The 25,392-nt window shown below is 38.3% G+C and overlaps 1 protein-coding gene across 1 annotated transcript in view; it reads left to right on the top strand.

The window, feature by feature from the left end:
- Positions 1-25,392, top strand: part of AP5Z1 (adaptor related protein complex 5 subunit zeta 1) — a 680,304-nt gene that overhangs the window by 469,722 nt on the left and 185,190 nt on the right. The window contains exon 14 of the mRNA XM_044089493.1: positions 8,429-8,526. Coding sequence (XP_043945428.1) covers positions 8,429-8,526 — 98 coding nt within the window. The remainder of the gene's footprint in view (positions 1-8,428; positions 8,527-25,392) is intronic.

Here is a 25,392-nt window from a genome sequence, read left to right as displayed (position 1 = left end):
AGCAAATTGCTTAGAAGTAAATGGAATATGTGGGAATATATGCAGAATAATGTTTAGGAGGAGGAGTGAGTTTAAGGAAAGGAATAAACTGAACAATTTATGGAATGTCGGAGTGAATGCTAATCATGAAAAAGGAAATGTTTGCTGCATGAAAAATGTTGCCATGGTTTGTTTGGGAAGAGAGACTGGAAAGACAGTTTTACTAAGGAACAATGACCAAAATCCGTATGAAAAAAGAAATGGAGACACTGCATAAAAAAAGTTTTTTTATATATATTAATGTATGTGTACAATGTTACTGTTTTAGATGTGATTTAATTAAGCAATAACTCACACCTGGGTGTGGGTAATGCTAGATTTACCCATGGTTGGTGTGATTTAGTCACAAGGGCAACCATGGGTAAATCCAGCATTACCCCCACCCAGGCGTGGATTATTGCTATTATACAATGACCAATCCCTCAGGGCCACATGCTCCAGGGATCTAAACCTTGTCATCACAATAAACAAAACATGCTGGAGGGATAGGTTCCTGACCCAGAGACTCCCCATACTCTGGAATAGACTGCCCATACATGTCAAGCAGAGCGCCTCCTTTGCCCTCTTCAAAAGAAACCTTGATGATTGGATGGGAGATAGGAAATTCACCCTGGGGATCATGTCAGTTGCCCTGCTAGACAGGGGTCCAGGGAAGTAAATATTGTGGGAAGAAATATCCAGGGAATTGTTATGGCTAGGCTTGTATAGGCCCTAGGGCCGATAGCCTAGTACCAACCTATGAATATTATTTAAGAAAAAGACTACTTACATTTCTTAAATAATGTCTTCCATGCTGCCCTTCCGGATCTTGTTGGTATCCCAGAGCTTTTTTTATGTACTGTGCATGTGTATGGGACTTGTGTTCCCCAGCTTACGCAGTACATAAGTGCTGTGAAGAGTTAGCAAGGGAGAACAGAAGATCTCCATTGCTTCTTTTTCTTTATAATTAATAAAAAAGAAGAAACCGGGAGCATTTTTATGTTCGGGAGAATCGGGACAGACTAAATAAAAGGATAATCAGGTAAGTTTTTAAAGATTTGTAGAATGTACCTGATTATCCTTTTATTTCTGTCTGTGCCATCTCCCAAATGTAAAAACTCTTCCGTTTTCTTTTGTTTTAAAAAAAAAAAAAGTAAAAAAAAATGTGATACACTAACGGGAAAAAGTCTGGATGACCGGACCTTTTTCCGTTAGTATAGTCTCGGATTTACAACAGGCATGCTGGTTGGGTTGGCCAATCAGAGTGCTCGCTTTTGAATATTTTAGGCCGGTCATTGTATAATAAAGATATTAATATAAATAAAGCTTCATTGTGCATTTCCAGTACTACTATAACAGATTTTAACTCATTCAGCACACTTTGACTCATAAGGTTCACCTGTTTCCATATCTGTAACTAGTTCCAGCTTCGTAATTGAGTCCCTCTCCTTTCAGGAGATCTAGTGACAGCTGTTCTCTTTGCGCCTCGTAGCACACTTCAGGCATAATTTGATCAGTGCCAGTAATTTTTCTCCACTGTACATTTGATGTTCATCTGTTGTGGCTTGTAATGATTTCTATGTAAACATGGACTGAAACTTTCTCAGATATAGCTGTTCATGCTGCTAGTTTCAAACTCTATTTATTTATTTTTTTAATTAGAACAGTGTATATAAATTATTCTTTATTGTTTAACTCTCAAAAAGCTTGTAATTCTGCTTCCTTTTTAGAAATATATTCAGTAATCCTTTCTCAGACTTTTACTCTTTAGTTGGGACTGCATTTTACAACATATATATTTTTCTTCTATATAAACTAAGGTTGTGCCCATTTATCTCTTTGAGGGGAGGGAGGGGTTGTGTTAGGGAGGTGGGTAGCTGTCATGTTTGTGTATATCAAAGAGCATTGCAGAGTGCATACAAAATCTTAAAGGGGAAGGATATCAAAGGAAGGTAATGCGCAACCTCAGAGATGCAGCATAGTGTCATAGTGTCCCATTGCATGCTCCTAGGGGGTGAGATCTTTGGGCACTACACAACATAGGTGGGAGCCCGGCACCTGCCAAGTATAGTAGTGCTGAAAAATGCTGTCTGTCCTCGCTATGATGATCTCTACCCAGGTAGTCCAACTCTCAATGCAGAAGGGAACTAACAGATTGATGGGTGACTGGGGAGGAAATCTGATGGTCACTGGAGGCTTGGTGGAAAGGCAAAAAAAAAAAGTCTGGTTATTTCACTGAATTTCAGCATTATGTATTACACCTACAGATTTCTTGAGTTCCTCAACTGTTGCATATCTGCATGCCATTTTCATGCCCGGAGCTATTCTGAATGCCCCTCAGAAGTATAACATTTGCTTTGGATAACAGCTGTGCTTACCAAGCCTCAATCTAGATACCACAAATATCTCCCTTAGTGCTTTATCCACATTTGCCTGAACTTACAGTTCACTGCACATTACTTCACTTCATCTACTTAGTATCTCAGTTTCACTGGGCTTCTAATTGCATTTTTTTCTTAAATAAGAAACAGCTCTGTTGTATTATCACTTATGACATAGGCAATCAAACATTTATGTAAGTGAAAACAAACCATATTGACATATTTAAAGTTGCAAACATACATCACATATAATCTTTTAAACAGTCATTGTCAATCAAACATTACATAGCTCATTCAATTCCTGCCTTCCCTTAAACATCATTCCTGCTCCAAAACATTATTCTGCATGTACTGTTCCCCAAGTTCCCCTTTTTTTCTATGTAATTTGCTGCTACTCTTTTCTAAAGATCCAACCTCCCGTTCTTTAATCTCTTACTATATTCATTACTTTCAGTATGGGTGGTTTACAATTTGATTTCCATTTTCTGATGATTGCTTTTTTGGCAGCCATCAGAATTAAATTCAACAAGGTTTTTCTATATGTAGGCAATTCCAATTCTGTATCACAGCTCAAAAAAAAACATTTCCTTAGGTACACCTGTTTGCTCACCCAGTATTTCTGACAGAGTAGCCTGCAGGGAGTTTTTAAAGTCTCCCAACTCATTACACTCCCAAAAATATGTTCCCAGTTACTTATTTCTTCCCCATCACACCTCCAACAATTTCAACCTACCTGAGGAAAAATTCTTTGGAGTCTGCTTGGGTATAAAAATACCTGTGCAAGCACTTCCAAGCAAAAATCCTAAATCTTCTAGATTTTGTTGTATATTTAGGAGTCATACATATATTCTCCCCCTGCCTCTTTGTGAATTGCTTATATAATCTCTCTTCCCAACTCTTTCTTACCTATTCTGGTTGATTCCTATAATTATCATGCAATATTTTGTATTCCTTATTAATTATCCCCTTTATAATAGCAGTTTCTGTTCTAGTTTTTACTAAAAACTATATCAGAGCTGGTCTTTCACTTAGGATCCCCCTGTTCCTTTCTCTTTGCCTATACTCTGATATCAGGCCTTGATAGTGGGCAATCTCTAAACTGCAGTCCAAATGTATTCTGGCCGCTTCCCATTCTGTTACCTTTCTCTCTTCTGCTTATTTATTTGCTCCCAGTACTTTGGTTCCTTTGCCATTTTTCTCCAGTAAATAAATGTAAATCCAGAAGAACTGGATCTCAGTGCCAAAGTTCTGTATAATGAGTATTTAATTATGAATTCTAACAGGCAAAACTTTCGGGAATAAAATCCCCTTCCTCAATCCATACAAAAATAAACAGACATAACCCATTATTTTATACAAAGCACATGACTCTAGTAACCAATCGGATTTTTTTTGCATATAAGACTTAAATGTATTACTTACAAACTTAAAACAACTATATCAACAAAACATAAAAAACTTCTCTTTAAGTTCATTCTTTATAGATCTTAAGCAGCAGCATCAGTAAACCTTAAAGCTTCCCATTAATTCTTTAAAAACTTATAAAACAGACAAATATCATGAATATTACTTCAGTTTCATTTGTCTAGTTATTCCTGAAAGCTTTGTTTGTTACAGTTTATCATTTAATACTGATTATACAGAACTTTGGTGTTGAGATCCGGTTCTTTTGGTTTTACATTTGTTGGTATTCAGTATTGATGATCTCATTTACTTGGCTGGTACCTGCTGGAACTTATTTCTCCAGTATATTCCAGCCCCTTCTTGCCTATTCTCTGTACCCCTAATTGCCATCATCTCTATTGGCAGAATCTTCTTTCTTCATTCTCATGTTGGCTTAGTTCTTAGAATACTTTCTGCTACTTTATGATTATAATATTCTATATGGTTATTGTTATTCTCTTAAAGATCTACATTCAAAATCCCAGTCTCTCCTTATTTCCTAAGCTTCTCCCCTAGTTCATCATCATCCCTTTGTACTTTAAATTATAGCTTTCTACTTCTGCTATGTATAGGAGTGTAAACTGTGTAGCCCTGAAATACCCCTTCAAATTAGGTAATCCCAAACCACCTTGTTTCGTTCAACTTATCTCACTTGATTCTTACCTCTTTCCCTCTTAGATAAAGTCCTTGAACTCTTTATTAATTGCTATCCAAAACTTCTCCTCTGCTTGATAAAAATATGACTGACCTGTGTATAAAACTAAAGGGACTGAAAACACTTTCACTGCGTGTATCTTGTTATCCATATCCTTAGGCAAGAGCTTCCAGTTTCTCACTTTTTTGTATTATCTTTTGTTTAGTCTCTTCCCACATATCCTTAGCTGCAATAGTCAAATTCTTTTTAACCCATACTCCTAAGTAGTTAATTTTATCATGACCCCATTGGGTATTGCTGAACCAATTCACGTATAGATACAGTGGATATAAAAAGTGTACACACCCTTTTTAAAATGCCAGGTTTTTATGATATAAAAAAATGAGACCACAATAAATCATTTCAAAAATTTCTCACCTTTAATGTGACCTGTAACCTGTACAATTCAATTGAAAAACAAATCAGTTAGGGGAAAATATGAAAAATAAAAACTTACAATAAGCTGGTTGCATAAGTGTGCACACCCTTAGACTACTACTTTGTTGAAGCACCTTTTGATTTAATTACAGCATTCAGCCTTCTTTGGTAGGAGTCTGTCAGCATGGCACATCTTGACTTGGCAATATTTGTCAAGTCTTCCCTGGAAAAGCGCTCCAAATCTGTCAAATTGCGAGGGCATCTCTTGTGCATAGCCCTCTTCAGGTCACCCCACAGATTTTCTATTGGATTTAGATCTGGGGTCTGGCTGGGCCATTCCAAAACTTTAATTTTCTTCTGGTGAAGCCATTCTTTTGTTGATTTGGATGTATGCTTGGGGTCATTGTCATGTTGAAAGGTGAAATTCCTCTTCATCTTCAGCTTTCTAGCAGACACCTGAAGGTTTTGGGCCAAAAGTGACTGGTATTTGGAACTGTTCATAATTCCCACCACCTTGACTAAAGCTCCAGTTCTAGCTGAAGAAAAACAACCCCAAGGCATGATACTGCCAACACCATGCTTCTCCGTGGGGATGGTGTTCCTTTGGTGAAGCAAAGTGTTATTTTTGCGCCAAATGTACCTTTGCGCCTCTTCTTCTTCTGTAAGATTCCCTCTATTCTACAATACTTAACTTTTGTCAGTCCCTCTTAGTAATTATTTACTTAACATATCTATTTTCTTTTATTTCCACTCTATTTTTAAACTCAATTTTCATTTTATCCCACTCGCTAGCAATAATTTCTGAAGAAATTTCTATCTTCCCTAATAACTCCTGAATAATTTCCACTACACATTCCTTAAATTCCCCTCTGTTTAAAAGGTAGGTAGGGAAGTACAAGTGTCTCATTTTTCTTTCCTTACCTTGCATTTTTATTTTTTGTTGTTACTGGTGCATTGTCTGAAATAGTAGATGCAAATCAAAACTTTCAATTAAACATGTGCCTATGAAATATAATTTCTGTCTAGCCTAGCCCACTTTTTGTACCTTGGGGAATATGTAAATTTTATCTGAGCTTCTACTACTGAACTCACATCTTCCATACTCAATATTTTCATAAATTTATTCAAAAGTCTACCCTCTTCTGTTGTATTTTCCCTTCTAAGCCCCCAGATACATCCTTACTGTTGCAAATCAAATTCCAGTCCCCACCTATAACTAATACTTCATGCTGAAACCTGATATTTTCTCCCAATTTTTTCTTAAGCTCCATTGTATCGGTTTTAGGTGGCGTATAAGTACATGCCAGTATAATCATTTTGCCTTGCCCATAGCCCCTTACTACTACAAATCTGCCATTCTTATCTTTTTTTCCCTCTTCTATCACTTTTGGAGCTGCTCTAGCAATTAATGTAAGTACCCCCCCTTTTCCTTTGTCCCAGATATTCCAGTGAATAACCATCCTGAAATCGGGCTTCTAGTTACATTGACCAAAACAAGCTTTCCTCTGTTATTAATGGTTTCTGTTTCAGCATTTCAGTGATTCACTTTTATCATTTGGTTTCATCAGCTGAAGCAATTATCAAAGTAGTCCATACATGGAAGCACCCATATGACCAAGTTATGCCTCCATATAATTGTGTTCTGAAATATTTTTTGCTATAAGAAATTGTTCATTTCTTTCTGTGTTGACCAAGACTCAGTAAATAAGTATAAATTCATCAGATCTTTCCAAGTTATCTTATAGCTGCATGAATACTGTTACCTGTTTGAACTTTTCCTCTTATAGTATTGAGAAAGAGCACATAAAGACATAGCCAAACTATTGAGGTTTACAATATTGTCTGATGGGAGCACATGTGCTGATGCATCACATAGTGTAATCTGACTCAGTCTTGTAGAAACTCAATGCTACCAGAATTCTGAACAGCATTTCAGCATATCACAACTTGGATTTGATTTTCTGCATGCAGTAAGCACATCTGACAAGAGGTCTAAGACCTGTTTGCCATGTTACTAGTTAAAAACAGTAAAGTTCAGCTATGAACCAAGAGTTGTAATCAGGACACATGTGGGTTATTTATTGTGTGTGAAGGAGCATAATTCTACAGCCATTTCTCTCTGAGGCTGGTACCTGAGAGATCTAAAGGATTATTTGCCAGAATGCTTATGTTACAAGTTCAATTTCTTGAGTTTGATCCACATTTGCTGAAGTATGCTGGCTTAATTTGCATTGGCCCAACAGTGTGATGGGCATTTATTTCTTTTTATTTATTTAATTTGTTTATAAATTATTGCTCTTCCTCCAAGATGCATCAGTTTTGGAGTGAGAACAATAAAGTTTGGGGGGTATGGGGTTGCCATTCTCAAATGAAGAATCCAGGGGGCTTTCTCATGGAAAAAATACTTATATTGTTTGCTACCATTGCTTATGAATTGAACATCTCAATTACACACATTTCAAGAAACTGTGACTTATGAGATCTTTTGAACTGGCAGGTATGACGTGAGCTTTATGACTGCAACAGATTTTGGTGGATTCCTGCCATTCATTCTTGGTTGACAATGGTGAGGTTTGCCGTAGTTGTCTGTAAAACGTATGCTGGGGTATGCTGGTTGATCTGGATCAGTATTTATGTTTCATTTGTTTGGGGTGTCAGAAGTAATTTCAAGGATGGTATCTTTGAAAAGTCAAAGAAGAATTGTGCCAGCACTGACATATTCAAAGCTAAACTCACTGACAGTTAAACTAAATGCCACTTGTATGTATCAGCTTTGAGATTGCATAATGTGCAGAAAAGGGAGTACTCTCTTATACCTAGAATCTGCTGATCTCATACTAAGTCCACTCCTCGACATTTACTTTTCAACAAACTGTGAATATGCTATATTAGTTAGCCAGGTTGCACTTTGACCAAAAATGACAAATGAAAATTGTACCATATGTGTGTGTATATGCATAGACAATGAAACCTAGTGCCGTGTAAATGTAGTTTTCCAGCATGTTCAACTGTTTTTCATTTTTTTCTTGGTGTGTACAGATGTATGTGTTTGTATGTGTGTGTGTGTGTGTATGTATATATATATATATATATATATATCTACACACACACGCACACGCAATTTATTTTACTAATGGGTTCAAATTACTTGAGAGGACACTAGTAACCAAAGTCCAGAGATGGGAGAATATGTTTGGTATGGTCACTGTGATGAGTATAATAACTAGCAAATGGCTTTTATTCTTTCTGTTGACACATTAAAGAAACTTTTTCCATAACACTGGCTAATATAATTATTGGAATATATATATATTGACGAGGCAAATTCTGAGTGCCACTGTTGAATTATATTCCACTGTATGCTATAAAATTATACTAACTGCATTTTTAGTACTGTGATATATAAACAGTTTTTAAGCAAACTTCCATCTGTGGAATTTGTTGAGTATCTATAAATAGAGTGGCTGAAAGACAGTTAATGTATGAAGTTAAATGTAATTTTCTGGAACTTAAGTTTGCAGATGGGACACTAATAAACCAGTTGGTACTGGTTTTACTTGAGAGGAGCAGTCTGCTGTTCAACATTAAAGCCTTCAAGACTGAAGTTCACAGGTGAGCATCTTCTATGTCCATGTGCTTGTGTGCCTCCCCTCATTGTTTTTTTCTTATCGTTTTGTTAACATCATATATCATAGTAACCTGTGCACATTCAGTTATAAAGGGTAAAACAAATTGTTAAAATTTTCTTCATTTTGTACACATTAAAGATGTTTTTTGTCTTGACGATTATTCAGTTTAACATTGCACAGATTGCTCAGTTGCTTCCTTCCCTGAAATATTACTCCTCTTGAGTATTATTCTGCATGTATTGTTACCACAGATTCCTTTTATTTATATGTGATATACTTCTTCCTCTCAACCTCTTAGCAGAAGAATTATGGGCAAAGCCAAATATAATGGGGGACAAAGGCTCAAGATTGGGACAAATTTTAAATATTGCTTTTATAAACTTACTAAGTTGGTAGAATAACGGGTTTTGCATTAACGTGCATTTTCTGAAGGACTTGAAGTCTGCAACTCGCATGTCTGTCATTCTTTAGTGACTTCAATCCTTAGTTGTGAGGTAGAAATCTGGACATTCTGTGAAATTCTAGACAGCTGAGGGGTGTGAGTATACTCCTTCAGTTTTCTAAAGATCCCATATCCAGTTCTTTTCTCTCTTTTACAACACTTAATAATTCTGTTATCCTTGGTTTTTTTTTTTTTTTTTTAATTTCCTTTTTCTAGTTATTGTTTTCTTTGGCTGCTAAAAGCCATTAAACTTAGTAGGGCATTAATGTGTCTAGGTAATTCAGTTTCTGTATCTCAGACAAAAGGATAACTTCCTTTGTTAAAATAATTTGTTCCCCCAGCATTACGGACAAAGTACCCAGTTGGGCATTTCCAAAATCTGTCAGCTTGTTATATTCCCAAAACATTTGCTCTCAGGTACCCATGTCTTTCCCATCACATTTCCAGCAGTTGTTTTCTACCTGTGAAAACAAATGTGTGATATCTCCTTGGCGTACAAAAATACTGATGCGAACACTTCCATGCAAACTTGCTAAACCTTCTACATTTTGTTGCATTCTTGGGAGACGTACAAATATCCCCCAATTATTCTTTGTATATTTCCTTTCTATTCTCATTTCCTAGTCTTGTCTAACTTCTGTTATGCCAAAATAATTATCCCATTTTTACTGCAGTTTGTATTCTAAACTTTGTCATAAACTCAACAAGAGCTGGTCTTTCATTTAAAACTCCCATACCCCTTTTCTATGCTTATACTTTAATAATCCCAACCTGTAGTTTAAACTTCTTCTTGGCCTCATCCCATTTTCCCATCATAGTTATTTGCTTCTAATTCCTTAGTTCCTTTGGTAATTTTGTCCAATAAATTCCAGCTTCCTCTTACCTGTTTTTGTGCCTACAGTAATAAATTTTGGTAAAAATCTCTTTTCTCCATTCCCTTATTAGCTTAGTTCTCAGTTTTTTGCATCTTTGTACATATAATAATATGTACAGTTGTTAGTGTTCTCTTTAAGTGTCTGTATAGAAAATCCTACTCTCTCCTCATTTTGTGACCCCCTCCTTTCAATATCATGTCTTTCCACTTTGATTTGATGTCTTCTGCTGCTGTGTATATATGCTTTATCCTGTAGCTGTAAATTATCCCTTCAAATCTGGTAATCCCAAACCACCTTGTTCTGTGGGGAGAAACACGTAACTCTTGCCCTTTTCACCCTCAGAAATAAATTCCTTCAATTCTTTATTTCATGATCCACAGCTTCTCCTCTGGTTGATAAAAATATGCCTGGTTTGCACACACTTCTAAGTGGACTAGAAACATTTTCACTGCTATGGATACTATCCATATCCAAACACTTAACTCTTGCCCTTTTCACCCTCAGAAATAAATTCCTTCAATTCTTTATTTCATGATCCACAGCTTCTCCTCTGGTTGATAAAAATATGCCTGGTTTGCACACACTTCTAAGTGGACTAGAAACATTTTCACTGCTATGGATACTATCCATATCCATTGTCAAAAGCTTCCAAATTTTCACTTTTTGTTTTATCTTTTGTTTAATGTTTAACCACATATCCATAGTTGCTATAATAGAATCTTTATTAATCCAAACACTTAAATACTTCATCTTACCATGCCCTCATAAATATAGATATAGTTGAACCAGTTTCACGCATGGGAACATAATTCACTGCTGTAGCCTTTGTTTTATCCATATTTATTTTATATTGTGAAAATGCATGAAAGTGTCTCCGAATATTCAACAACACTGAAATATTCTTTAGATTTATCAAATAGAAAACTGTATAATCTGAAAATAAGGCTAATTTTTCTTGAGTACCATATCAGTTATAGACTTGAATCTGTGAGCCCCTTTTATTTGTATGTGGCCCTAAGTATAAGGCTAATAAATAAGGAGAAAGAAAACACCCTGCCTGGTTTCTGTATTCAAACTCAGCTTGTCAGAGAGGAGCCCTTGCAACTTCATTCTGGCCTCTGATCCTTCACATATCTTCGGAATTAATCCCATTATTCTATCGGGAAACAAATGCTGCCATAGCCCTACTCATGAAATGCCTGCTAACTGTATCCTGCCTTCTCTGCATCAGGTCCTACCAACAGTAATGGAAATTTCTTGCACTGCTTCCCTTTGGATAATAATTTTTCTGTTAATGTTGTCAAATATTTGTCTTCTCTCCACAAAACAACATTGCTCCATATCAATTAGCTTTGGCAATATCGTAGCCATTCTCTTAACTACTGTAGACATAAATGCTGTAGATCAATGTGTGTGTATGTACCTTTAAGAAACTATCCAGGGGCTTGTACAAGTGTATAAATACTGAGCATGTGCAAGTCTGATTGCCATTTTGTAGTAAGCTGTTGAGATGTAAGCATGTATATATGTAAGGTCTGTCTGTTAACCAGTTTGTTTATATTTCATGATGCTGCTATCCAGCTTGATGTGTTTTATGTATTAAAGCATCTAAGCAAAATAATCCGCTTGCTTGTCATCTATGTTAGAGAGGAATGAGCAGTAAATGCTTTATAATCATAGCTCAAAAATTAAAACTAGTCTACATTCTTTGCCCTCTTTAAGTAGTACAGCCACCACAGCTTTTTCACAAGATGCTGGTACTATCCCTTCTTTTAAAGTGTTGTTAAAAAAGGCCTTCTAGATCTTTGACTTTTTCCCCTATTAATTTCCATATTTACAGAAGAATACTATTTTTTCCTGGAGACGTCTGCGTTGCTTTATTATACATGACCATTTTCATCTTCTCCCATCTTTGTTATTAATTCTTCAGCCTTATCTTAACTCTTCTATGAATGTTTCCATTTGTGTCTTTTCTGGTTCCCCCATACCTCTACTTTATACAGATTTTCATAGAATTTCTGAAATATCTCTAGCATCTCTGTAGGGCCTGTTCATAGGTTGGTACTAGGCTATCAGCCCTAGGGACTGTACAAGCCTAGCCATAACAATTCCCTGGCTATTTCTTCCCACACTATTTACTTCCCTGGACCCCTGTCTAGCAGGGCGACTGACGTGATCCCCGGGGTGAATTTCCTTTCTCCCATCCAATCGTCAAGGTTCCTTTTGAAGAGGACCAAAGAGGCACTCTGCTTGACATGTATGGGCAATCTATTCCAGAGTCTGGGGAGTCTCTGGGTCAGGAACCTATCCCTCCAGCATGTTTTGTTTATTGTGATGACAAGGTTTAGATCCCTGGAGCGTGTGGCTCTGAGGGATTGAGATTTCTTTAAGTGTAGCATGTCCAACAGCTCTGGGTTTGACATGGCCTTGTATGTTAAGCAAAGATCGCCTCTGAGTAGACGATATGCGACAGAGTATAGCTGGAGTTTTTTAAGGTGGTCAGCATAGGGCATCTGCTTTAGGCCTGTGATTCTTTTAGTGAGGTATTTCTGTGGCCTTTCCAGTTGTTGCAGATGTCTTGAGAGGTACATACCAAATGGGGCATTGTATTCTATAATGGGTCTAATGAGGGATGAGTACAGTGGGACAATGACCTCCTTTTTTCTGGATAAAAAGCCCTTAGTGATGAGGTGTGCCACATAGAAGGATTTCCTGACTGTTGTGGCGATGTGGTTATCGAAGGTGAGACCACAGTCCACCTGTGTCCCTAAGTCTCTTATCAAACTTTCGGTGTTTAGTGTACTGCCACCTATATGGTAATTCACGGATACATGTTTTTTCCCAAAGGGGATAACTTGTCATTATTTTTCTAGTCATAGACTCCTTTAGCTTGGCAGCACCCTTTTTTATTTTCTGTTGCTTAATTTGTTGTGCTAATATTTTGTGTTCTAGTGTTATCAAAAAATATTTGCTTAGCAGTGACGTTTGTAAATTCATGTATATTATCCAAATACTCCCTAATTTTTTTTTGCGCAATTGCTCTTCTTGTTACATACGTTTCCCTGTCATCTGCAGTACTTTAAACTTTTATATTCCCTCTAAATAAGCCCTGTTACATTTTCTCCAATCTCTGTCTCATTTCTACCATACTTTTAAATTTTATCCCATTGTTTAGGTATCACTTCTGAAAAAGTTTGTACATTCCATAGCAACTCTTGAATCATTTTCACTACCCATTCCTTTTTAATCTGTAAGTAAGAAAGTGCCAGTGTCTCATTTTTAACTGATTACCCAGCATTTTTGCCTTGGTCTTTATTGGTGTATGGTCTCAAACCGTTATTGGATATGTTTCAAAACTGTCAATTAAATACCCATGCTATTGTGAAATATACTTTCTGTCCAATTCAGGACAGTTATTGTACCTTGAAGGATAATATAAATTATTTCTGCATTCCTGCAAGTAATTTCACATATTCAGTTTCACATATTGTCATATAGTTTTGCAGAAATCTACCCTCTTTTATTATAATTTCCCTTGTAGGTCCCCTTCATACATCTTCACTATTGCAAATTGGGTTCCATTCCCCCATCCATCAGCAATATTCTGTGCTGAAAGTTAATTCCGTCTCCCATAATTCTGTCAAGCAGCTTAATACTAGTTTTAGTAAGAATATAAATGCATGTCAATGGTAATTCTCCTTCCCTGCCAATAAGCCTTTATTACAACAAATCTCCTGTATCACTATTGAAGCCCCTTTTGCGATCAGTATTATTACCCCTCTTTTCCTTCATCCCTTGTACTCTGCTGAATAACCAATCTGGAATCCTTTCTTTTCCAAATTCACATGCTCATTTCTGTCTCTCTCCTATAACGTTGCAATGTGAACCCTTTATTTCCTTAGCAAATTCAATATTCTTTACTTCTGCATGACGATGTTTTTTAATGTAAGTTTCCACCTTGCAACTTACATGCATAACTTCCTGTTTGGCAGGCTAAACTTGTGTGCAATTGCAGTTCCCTGCCTTTATTTACACCCATGTCATATTTACCCAGGCTTTTCAGTTAATTTTTGTATTTTTCAATGTTTTTATTTATCTACATTTTCATTTTAAGCCCAACCCTGTTAACTCACAAAAAGCACACTCAGCTATATGTATTTTCCCAAAGGAAAATGACCCTCTGTATATGGCAGATGCCTCGGATAGCTTTGCTCACAGACGTCACCCATTCCGAAGTTAGGTTTAGTCATGCTTACAGTGTACATTGGAGCCTGTGTTCCATTCTGCCTCATACTGTCCTTTTATACCCTGTCTCACCTTCCCTCACAGATGTAGATAAAACAACATGCATACTCTCAACTGAATTAAAGCCTTAAGAAGAAGTGTCCTGGCTCTCATTAATAATTTTGCATTATGAGTCATACTGAGGTGGTTATTACTAGTGTGAATGGGTCCACTTCTGAATCTCGAAATACTGAAATATCGAATTTTAGTATGACCAGAATACCTAACGGACACAAACATGAAAATACACAATACCAAAAGCCCTAAATAACGAAAAAATAAAACAACACTAAAATCCAACCCTCCCCCAAAATAAACAGAAACATAAGAATAAAACTCAACAAAAATAACACTAGCAAACATTTTTACAAGGGGGGGGCTGCACCCCCTGCATCTCCCATGGGGGCAGTTCCCCCCACACCCCGCTACATATATATACCCACTCCGAGGCTGCACTAACATAAAAAAAAAAAACTTTTACATGCCCTACACTCCCATTGCACACTCTCATACTTACACTAATAACCACACACACATTACACATGTACAAAAATCACCAGTGTCAACACTAACACACACACACACTCTAACCTACCTACCCCAAACTACTCCTAAAACTCCCCAAGAAAAGTTCCTAACCAAAATCCTTAAAAAGTAAACACCTACCTGAATCTCCGCTAATACGAACACATCGACCGCCACATACAAATCCCAGACCAAACTGCAACTTAAAGAGACAGAAAACCGTTACACATGCACCACAACATAACTACCACAGATTCGGGAAACTCAGCTTCGTTAAAGTGCAATTTCGAATAACTGCACTTTTGACATTCTGGTTTCGAAGTACTGAAATTCAATATTTTAGTATTTCAAGATTCATAAGTGGACCTGTATGAATACATCTGTTTGTATTATTTCCAATGTAACAGACTTCGGGGGTGATACAATAAAGCCTGCACAAGAACATTTTTGACCATGTGTGTATTGCTCTGCAATGCGCACATGGACGTGAAGAGATTTAGATTCGGTAAACTCTGCATAGCTGCTCGCATTCACAAGCAAGCACAGAAACTTCTGTGGCATGCAGATTACAGCATAAGTAGCTGAATTATATGCTAATGAAGCAAATCGACATGTTGGAGTGATTCAACAGCTGTAAAGCAACCATTACTGACATGTATTCGAAAGTTTTTCTGAATACAGCCACAGAAAGGAGTCACCACAGAAACGAGTCACCACAGAAACAAGAGCAAGTAAAAGTCCATAGATTTGTACAAAACAGACCATAACATGTAACCCCACACACATTGATAGTATCAGACATGTTGGATGCTAGAAAATTAGATTAACAGTAGCAGCAATTTCTTTTTAAGTGCTGTAACATAAATGCAGCTTTGCAACCCCACCCCAAATGACCAGTGTACTCATAACTAATGTAGACAGCTAAAAGTGTAAACCCCATGAAACATACTATTCAAATCCTGCATTCCTCTGTGCAGATATACCTCAGTAATACCGTCCCATGAGTGTACAACATTGGGATCCCCTTCACTTTCTCTGCCTACATGGTTATCAACTTTGTAGATTCAGGGCTGTCAGCATGGTGAAGATGCAAATGAAGCCAAAACTCATTAGAATTGCTGAATCCGAAAACATTTTTAACTGTGTAGGGATGTTCATTTAGTGTAGGCACTTCTACAGTGTTTGTGTTGAATCCACAACTTTTTAAGTGCATTGTGGATTTTTAAACTTTTGGAATAAGCAGCAACTTTTTAAGTATGTTGTGGATTTTAAACTTGTGGAATAAGCACTTCTAACTCTTGGAATAAACTATTACTTTAAAAAAAAAAATAAGCAGCTGTTCAAGTAAGTTGTGGACTTTGAATTTTTAATTAATTACTATTTATTTGGTTTGCTAGTCTTCCATTATTAGTAAAGAACTTGTCACTGCACTAATACTGTTGTTTCACTTTTACTATTTGGTATACAGGCACTTGTGTAAATGTGCTAGTCAAATGGACCATGTCTACGGGTCTCCTGCCCTTAGATCTATTGCCATGAGAAGGTTGAGAAAACAGTTGTGTATGCTGCACTTCATTGCTATAATCTGCTATCTCACATTAAATAATAAAACAAAGTTTGCACACCCTGTAGTAGAACCCCAGATCATCTGCGCTACACACCTGCACTTAACACCTCCTGCCTCAGGATTAGTGACATGATATGCCCTATCTTAGTATGTATTATAAAGTTCTTGCTATTAATAGCAGCACAACACCACTTACCATGTTTGCATGATGGCCAATAGTATTAATTGAATGCATCCGGTTTATGTTTGTGGCTATCTGGGTCCTGTCTGCAACCTCTGTGATACATTTCTTCCAGTCTGTGCACTGTTACGCTTTGTGCAAACCAGGTGAGCACAGCCAAACATGTTTGTGTTAAGTGGTGCATCGTGCAAACACTGTCCTCAAAAAAAAAAAAAAAAAAAAAAAAAAAAAAAAAATTAAAAAAAAAAGGGAGACACAGCTGAAATGAAGAAAAACAATTTATGACCATGTCCCGAATAAATTTTAATGAAGACAGCTCACATAAGGGAGAAACAATTGTCATACTGTCCTACCCTACAATCTGCCAATCTGCTTTTGTGGCCAGCAACCTTACTTGGAAATGGTATGCATATCATACCTCCCAACTGTCCAGAATTTTACAGAATGTCCAGATGTTGCATATTTTTGGCCTGTTCCTTGTAAAATGTGTAGTTTTTTGGAAATTCACTGGACTGATGTCAGTACTTAATTACATACATTTCAGTTTCGTGCTTTATATCCTTCAGAAAATGCATGCTAACACAAATCCTAATATTCTGCAAAGTTCTATTGTTATCAGAGCAATATAGTACATCTGTCCCTATATTTGGCCCTTTGTCCCCCATTAGTTTAGTCTTTGTCCAGATTTCTTGACTAAAAGGTTAGAATTGGATGTATGATCTGCATTCAGACTACAGGTTTCATGGCCAGCAACTCTGGTGCGAGCCACGAATCCTTGCTTACATGCACTACTCATCATTAATATGCATGGTGCAATGAGCAGTATTGCGTACACAAAGGCACTCTGTGTAGGCTCTGCATGGAACCTACATGGAGTTTGTTGAATCCAGAGGTTCATTTATTTTCTTTTGTCACTTCAAGTACTAATTTTAATGCTTTCATACAGATATCTCACAGTTCATGATTTATCATTTCTTAATTTGTTACTTATGTCTCCACACAGTGCATCTGCCATTTATATATTTTCAGAGCTCTGCTGTTACAACAGAAAAAAGGTACAATGTACATTCCCACATTATCACTTGACAGTTCCTGATGAGACTACCCTTCCAACTCACATTTAGAATACCTATGAATTCTGTATGTAATTACTTTACAATGTAACCTGCTACTAACTTCAAGAAATGTGTTGTACACACATTACTAAGGGAAGAAAAATAACTTTTATTTCATACACTTATTAAGAAAGAAATTTAATTTTTGATTGTTTTTTTCTTCACTTCGCATTTTGTCCTTCTAACCATTAACGACAACGGTAAATAATTTACAGTTCACAATAATTCACAAACTTTTTTTCCCTTCCATTTTTCCCTGTTCGTCTTACAGAAGCACAGTTTTATATTCAAACTGCATCTTATAGAAGTATCCCTTAACAGTTTGTGTGTTTTACTTTAGATTTTTACTGTTCCTGTTCTTGATTACCTAGCTGATCAATAGGTGCGAACCCAATGTACTCCTTTTTCTCATCATCTCCTGTGCTTTTATCTGTCACTCGGTCATTTTCCTTTGGAGCACTGGAAAAGGTTTTACTGGTAATTTTCATTTATTTGCTGTGCCTTTGTCAAATGAATGAGAAGCAGAATCTCTTTCAACTTGATAGCTCACTTTTTGCTGGATAAACTTTAATTCCTCCTTCACCAGATCTGCATCCAAGAATCTCTTTGCTGCCTCTGAAAAAAAAAATATTTTGAGGACAGCTGGATATAGCAATGTGAATCTAACCCTTGATTCTCAACACCCACTGATTGCAGAAATAAACTCTTTTCTGCCTGGTTTAAAGTGAATAATTGATGTTCTTCGTGTTTCACTGTTGCAGTCATTACATTTGGGTAATCCTGCTGGCAGGTTGCCCTCAGTCGGCCTGAATTCCAAAGTCTTGGGTCGGCTGCTGTCGCCCCTTCCCTGATGTCAGAGGTATAAAAGAAGCAGCCAACGCCATTTTCTTCAGTCTTTATTGCCGTGCAGTGCCCGAAGCAGAAGCAGTTTGCAAGTGCCGGTCAGCCGACTCCTGAGATTTTCCTGTTCGAATTTCAGACCCGAAGTCTTCAATAAAGCTAAGTACCCCATTGGGGAAACTTTTTTCTTGCTCCAGACCGATGTCAGGAAAAGTTAATAATTGTATTTCTTGTGGAAAGCAAATACCTCATAAGGATTTTCATTCTTACTATATTCTTTGCCTAGGCCCTGATCACAACGAATCTGGTTGTCGGTTTTATGCTAGATTTAACCAACGCACTATTAAGCGTCTCTATGATTTTGCTTTAAACTATTTTGGACGCCGGTTTAATTATCCAGAAATGTCATCGGATATCCATCCGACTACCGGAGTTCTCGAAAAACGCAAAGAAAAGGAGAGAGAGAAACAACCGAGGTCCAAAACCGACGACGAAGCTTCTCCTAAGCCAGTCGCAGGTTCGTCAGTTCTCAGTGAGGCGCTTTCGCAGCCCGTGATGCCCACTACTTTAGAGTCGCAGGCCGCTACCAACTCCCACATGGAGTTGGCTATGCCGCTGGAAACTCAAGGTATTGGAGCCTTGGACACTATTCCCTCAGATGGGTCTGGAGCCGCTGAGCAGGCACCGGCTTCTGAGGGTGTATTCAGGCCTAAACATCTTTACATTAAACCGACTTCAGCTTCAAAGACTAAAGCACCTTTTAAAGCAAAGAAACAAACTCAAGAGCCATGTGGACAGGCCTCTATGCCCAAAAAACAGATGCTCAAAATGGCCGAAGACTTGATTACCTTGATCAGGGGTTCCCATCCCCCTCCGGATAAGAGGCCTAGGCAAGAGACTGACTATGAATCTTCAGATCAGGTTTCTATTTCTTCTGATTCCTCTTCTGATCAGGAATATTCTCTTCCCTCCTATGAGGATTCTGATGCTGAAGAATCTATACCTTCAGCTTCTCCTCCAGAGGACTATTCTTTTGGGGAACCCTTGCATACCATGAGGGAGCATTTCCACTGGGAGGACCAAGATTTTTCAGAATCTAAAAAGAGGCTCAGGGATTTCCTTCTGCTACCTCAACACAGGCCTTTAGCCATTCCACCTGTGTTAGACATTGTAGATGATGTGTTTTCGGAGTCTAGTCTGACCTCTGACTCCTTACCTCCTGCTCCTGTTAAGCCTGACAGATATTACAGGGTTTCTGACTCTCAGTTAAGGCTACCGCTGCAAAAAACCCTACCCCCTCTGACAGAGATTCTAGGGCACCGGATAGATGGGGATAAAAGGTTTACACATCTGCTACCTTGGCTATAAGGGCCTTAAACTGTCAGTTTCATATGCTCAAATATCAGCAACATGTCATGGCATTGCTTAAACAGAAAATGTTAAACTCTGAATGTGCAGTAAACAAGGAAATGCAGGATTTATTGCATGCGGCTGAACAAGTTGGAAAGCATACTTTGCCATGTGGTTTTGATTCTTTGGAGGCCTCCTGCAGGGCCGCAGTTACGGGTTCAGTAATTAGAAGGCATGCTTGGTTAAAGGAAGAAAATCTGCCTGATCATGTTAAAGTTAAAATTATTAGATGCACCTTTACAGCATGATACTTTGCTTGTTGTTAAGGCAGAAGAGGTGTTAAAGAAAATGGAGGACAAAGCTAAATCTATGCAAACTGTCAAAGATTTTTTTTACAAGTACAGCCACCTAGGTTTAGTAGGCACTGGCCTACAAAGAATTGATCCTTTACTGTGTCAGACAGACCTCAGAGTGGCAGATCCAGACGCCCTAGAGGCAGATCCCAGGCACAAGGTTCATACAGGTCAAAGCAATGGGGTGCTTCTACCTCCAAAGTTGGAGAAGACAAATCACAGCCATACAGGAAACAGTCCCAATGACTTCCCCCTGCCGGTACCAAGTGCTTATGTCCTGGCAGCACCCTAAGGAGGAAAATTAGCACTATTTTCACACACTTGGCACATTATAACCCAGGACAAGTGGGTTCTAAATATAGTGTCACAAGGCTACAAGTTCCATTTCCATACCCTGCCAAAGGCAAACGGCTGGCCAGATCTCCCAACAAATCAATGGGCAGAGGTGCAAAAAAAAGTCTCATCCCTCATGGACATGGGGGCCATTCAACAAGTACCAGAGCAAGAGCAGGGACAAGGATTTTACTCAAGACTGTTCTTGTTGCCCAGAAAGGACAAGGCCTGGAGACCAATACTGGACCTATCTATTTTGAACACATTCCTGGATATACCAAAATTCAAAATGTTGACTTTGCAGCAGCTTCTGCCCATACTGGGTAACAATGCTTGGCTTGTGACTTTAGAACTAAAAGAGGCATACCTGCATGTCCCAATCAGACAATCATGCAGAAGATACCTCAGATTCAAGACTGGCTCAATGCATTACCAATTTTTTGCACTGCCCTTTGGCTTATCTACTGTGCCCAGGGTCTTTACAAAGTGCCTGGCACCAGTAATTGCATTCTGCAGACAAAGAGGAATACAAATATATCCTTACTTGGACGACTGTCTAATTCAAGCAGAGAACAAGGACATACTTCTACAGCATCTGGCGTTTGTGAAAAGACCTCTAACATGCCTAGGGTACACAGTCAACGAAAAGAAATCAAAACTAGTACCCTCTCAAGAGATAATATTCCTGGGTGCAAGCTTAAATACAACTGCTCAGATGGCTTATCTCACGCCAGACAAACAAAGGCAACTGACTACCTATGCCAAAATGTTGGCAACAAAGGCTCAGTTATCTGCAAGAAAAATTCTGCAAGCTTTGGGCTTCATGGTATCCTGCATCCTACTAATTCCATATGCAAGACTGCATATGAGGAAACTTCAGTGGTACCTAAAAACTGTTTGGACTCAGCATTGCCACAGCCTGGAAACAATGATTACTCTCATTCCCTGCTTGCAACAGGAGTTTTGATGGTGGGCAAAGGCTTGTCACCAGAACAAGGGACAGCCATTCACATTACCCCAAGCCAGGCAGATACTAGCAACGGATGCTTCAGATTATGCCTGGGGGGCCCACATGGCAGGAAGACGCATTCAGGGCACATGGTCCTCAAACCAAATGCATCTACATATCAATCAAAACTAGATGCTAGCTGTTCAAAATGCCCTGACAGCCTTCAAGGACCTACTTCATCCGGGACAACTACTGATAAAGACAGACAACACCACAGTCATGTGGTATATAAACAAGTAGGGGGGCACACATTCCTACCCCCTTTGCAGACTAACCATGACTTTGTGGGACACAGCATTGACTTACCAAGTACATCTGCAGGCACAATTCCTGCCAGGAAAGGAAAACACTCGACGAACTAAGCAGAAACCTCATGGACTCCCACGAGTGGCAGCTGGATCCACAAGTCTTCAGCATGATAACAAGGAAATGGGGATGCCCGGACATAGATCTATTTGCTTCCCTTTACAACTGCCAACTAAAAAGATTCTGCACAAGGACTTATCACAGACAAGCATTAAAAGTGGACGCCCTATCTTTCAGCTGGAAAAACCTATCAGTATATGCCTTTCCTCCACTGCCTCTCCTCCCCAAAGTACTCCTAAAGGTCAGACAGGAGAAGCCAAAGATGATACTGATTGCCCCAGACTGGCCACGCCTGTACTGGTATCCAATCCTAAGGAACTTGTCTCAATGCCCAGCTTGGACCTTATCTCAAATACCTCATCTACTGTCCCAGCAAAACAATCAGATCCTGCACAGCCAACTCAGTACTTTAAACCTGGCAGCATGGCGGATAATGTAGTCATACAAAACACACCTCTTAGTAAAGCTGTGATGGATATCATTTTGGAAGCCAGAAGGCCTAGTACTAGAAAATCTTGTGCTGGAAAATGGAAGAGATTCTGTGCTTGGAATCGGGCACAAGGAACTGATACAGCAGTTCCAAATCTTCCTCAGATTTTACAATACTTAACTGAGATGCTGGACAAAGGCTTATCTTTTTTGTCAATTAAAATTCATGCCTCTGCCATTTCGACTCATTACAATACAGAGCCACCAATCTTTTCTCATCCTTTATTAAAGCAGTACCTCAGAGGAGCCAAAAACTTAAGGCCTCCAAGGAGATCACCATTGCCTGCATGGGACCTTAACTATGTCTTGGAAAAACTCACCCTGCCTCCTTTTGAGCCAGCTGCTACTGCTGACATACAGTTTTTATCTTGGAAAACAGCTCTGCTCCTAGCAATAACTTCTGCAAGATGGGTTTCAGAGCTACAGGTACTCATGGCTGTGGCACCTTTTATCATGTTTTATCCAGACAGGGTCTCTCTGAGGACAAACCTAACATTTATGCCTAAGGTGGTTTCCAGTGTGGCTCTTAATCAAACTAATCATCTGCCAACTTTTTATCCAAATCCACAGAACAAGGGGGAGAGAATTCTGCATTCTTTGGACATACACAGACAACTTAGATTCTACTTGGACAGAACCAAAGTTTTCAAGAAGACAGAGCAATTACTAGTGGCATATGCTGCAGGATCACAAGGAAAGGCTATCTCAAAGCAGACAATTTCAAAGTGGATAGGGCACTGCATTCATTTCTGCTATTTACACCATGGCAAGCCAGTGCCTAAGGGCATTAGGTCACATTCAACCAGAGCTGCAGCCTTTCTCAGGGGAGTACCAACCAAAGACATATTAGAGGCTGCTACTTGGAGTTCAGTGCACACCATTACAAAGCACTACCATCTGCCACTCTATTCTAAATCCAGGGCAGGCTTTTCCACTGCAGTTCTGCAGGGCCTCATAGCCACTCCTAATGCTGTTTAGCTCCAGCCTCCCAACCATAGCTTTGGGACTCTACCCAAATGTAATGACTGCAACAGTGAAACACGAAAAATATAGTACAGTTGTGTACACTTACCATAAATGTAGATGTTCGAGTGTATTCACTTTTGCAGTCCAGGTTAACCACCCACCTTCCCCCTTTTTTCTACTGGAACTTTTTTTTCCTTCTCTGATTTATACAACCTATGTGGTGTATTTGCTTGTAGATGAAGGTAAAGTTTATATTGGTTTATATATATATATATATATTTTTTTTTTTAGAGGGCACGTGACGTCTGGGGCAAGAAAAACTGAAGAAAATGGCGTCTGCTGCTTCTTTTATACCCCTGACGACCTGACATCAGGGAAGGGGCGACAGCAGTCGACGCAGGACCCAAGACTTTGGAATTCAGGCTGACTGAGGGCACCCTGCCAGCAGGAGTACCCAAATGTAATGACTGCAACAGTGAATACACTCGAAGATCTACATTTATGGTAAGTGTACACAACTGTACTTTTTCCACAAATGCTGTAGTGCACCATTTGATAATCCTTTTCCCTTCTGCCACATTTTTGTAGGAGCAGCTCCTTCTGCTGATATGACAGCATTTTTGCTACTATAGGCCTCAGCCTGTTTCCCATGGTCTGATTTGGGGCAAAGACATAATGTGCCCTTTCTGTTAATAAATCCTGTTGTGGAATACCAGTCCAGTTGCTTATTTGTGCTCTCATGAAATTAATGCACTCTATTCCTTCCAGTTCCTCTAGTATTTCAGAAAATGCCCGGTTTTCTCTGAATGTTCTGTCTTCTAGCGCTACAATTTTTTTAAACATTTCTTCTTGGGAAACCTCCTATTCAGCCAGTCTTTCTTTTTTTCAAACTGATTTTTGTAGATTATCAGCTCATCTGAACAACCATATAAAGCATCTTGTGTTCTTTCCAGCATTATTTTATCATTTGACTTTGTTTTTCTCCATTGCATCAGATTTATTTTCCCCTAAATTATTGGAAGCTATCTCCTGTACTGAGACTGAAACCTTATCTTTTTTTTTTTTTTGGCTTAACAGCTATAAGGCTGTTCTCTACCCAACTTTTTTTCCTCAGTTTTTAGTTGAATTTTCTCTTACTTTCTCTAGATTTCTTAGTCACCAACATGCAAGCAGTGTCATAACTAACCAATAACTCAGTTGTACCCATATAACTGGATTTCTGTTGCTGCTTTCCAAAGTTTCTATCATCACACCGAGAGAGCTTGGAAGTGCTGCCTTCCCTCGCTATTGTTGTGGGTTTAACTGTTAAGTGCCCCCCAAAAGAGGTATGCTATGTATATATACTCTGCTAATTATGTTGCTATAAAAACCCAAACTTATTTTTTATTTAGAACATTAATATGCATTCAGAGAAGTATAGACAAGAAGAGAAAGTGTTTTATGATAAAACAGCTTGCAGTGCATTAGGTCTCTTTCAGCTGTACTGAATGTTGTACTTTGAGGCTGTCTGAAACATCAGTTGAATTGCTTTCATGACTGTAAACTTTTTTTTCCTGTAAACGTTTACATATATTTATAGTTCTACTTAATAATGCGGTACATGTTTTACTCATTATATTGTGAGAAACTCTTAAACTTTATATCAGCCATTAGAAAAGAGTTATGTTTGTTGTACTATACTTTGATAAGCTGATAAGAGAAAGGCAGATGTCAGAAAGCCTGTACCATGTTTTCCTTTCTTTCTTCTTTTTTGAAAAGAACTCTGATGGAGTAACAGGACTGAAATAAGTAAGGTATAGTAGTTAGAGCAACACTGTATTATAGAGCAGCATCAGTCATTGTAGATTCAGCACTGTGGACAGCTTTTTACTAGCACACAGTATCAGGTAATGAATTGTAGCTGGTAATCATCAAGATGTTGGGGAGTTCAGCCACTACTGGGATAAGACACACTTTTACTAATGTCAAGCTCCAAGCCCATTTGAGGCAGATCAATTGTATTAGTATCGCAAGGGTTCAGCACAGATAAGTGAGCTTATATGTTGGTAGTGTATATGATGTGAATATGTAGATTTCTGGATCTCAAAAGGAGCATTTTATAACTGGGATTCATGTGCAATGTCAGTTCTGCTTTTGGCATATTTAAAGTAATTG

This window comes from Protopterus annectens, chromosome 12.part0 (genome assembly GCF_019279795.1).
Source record: "Protopterus annectens isolate FY-2018-M chromosome 12.part0, PAN1.0, whole genome shotgun sequence".
In the NCBI taxonomy this organism is placed as follows: domain Eukaryota; kingdom Metazoa; phylum Chordata; order Ceratodontiformes; family Protopteridae; genus Protopterus; species Protopterus annectens.
Note: the sequence above shows the minus strand (reverse complement) of the source record. Positions and strands in the feature narration are given on the sequence as shown.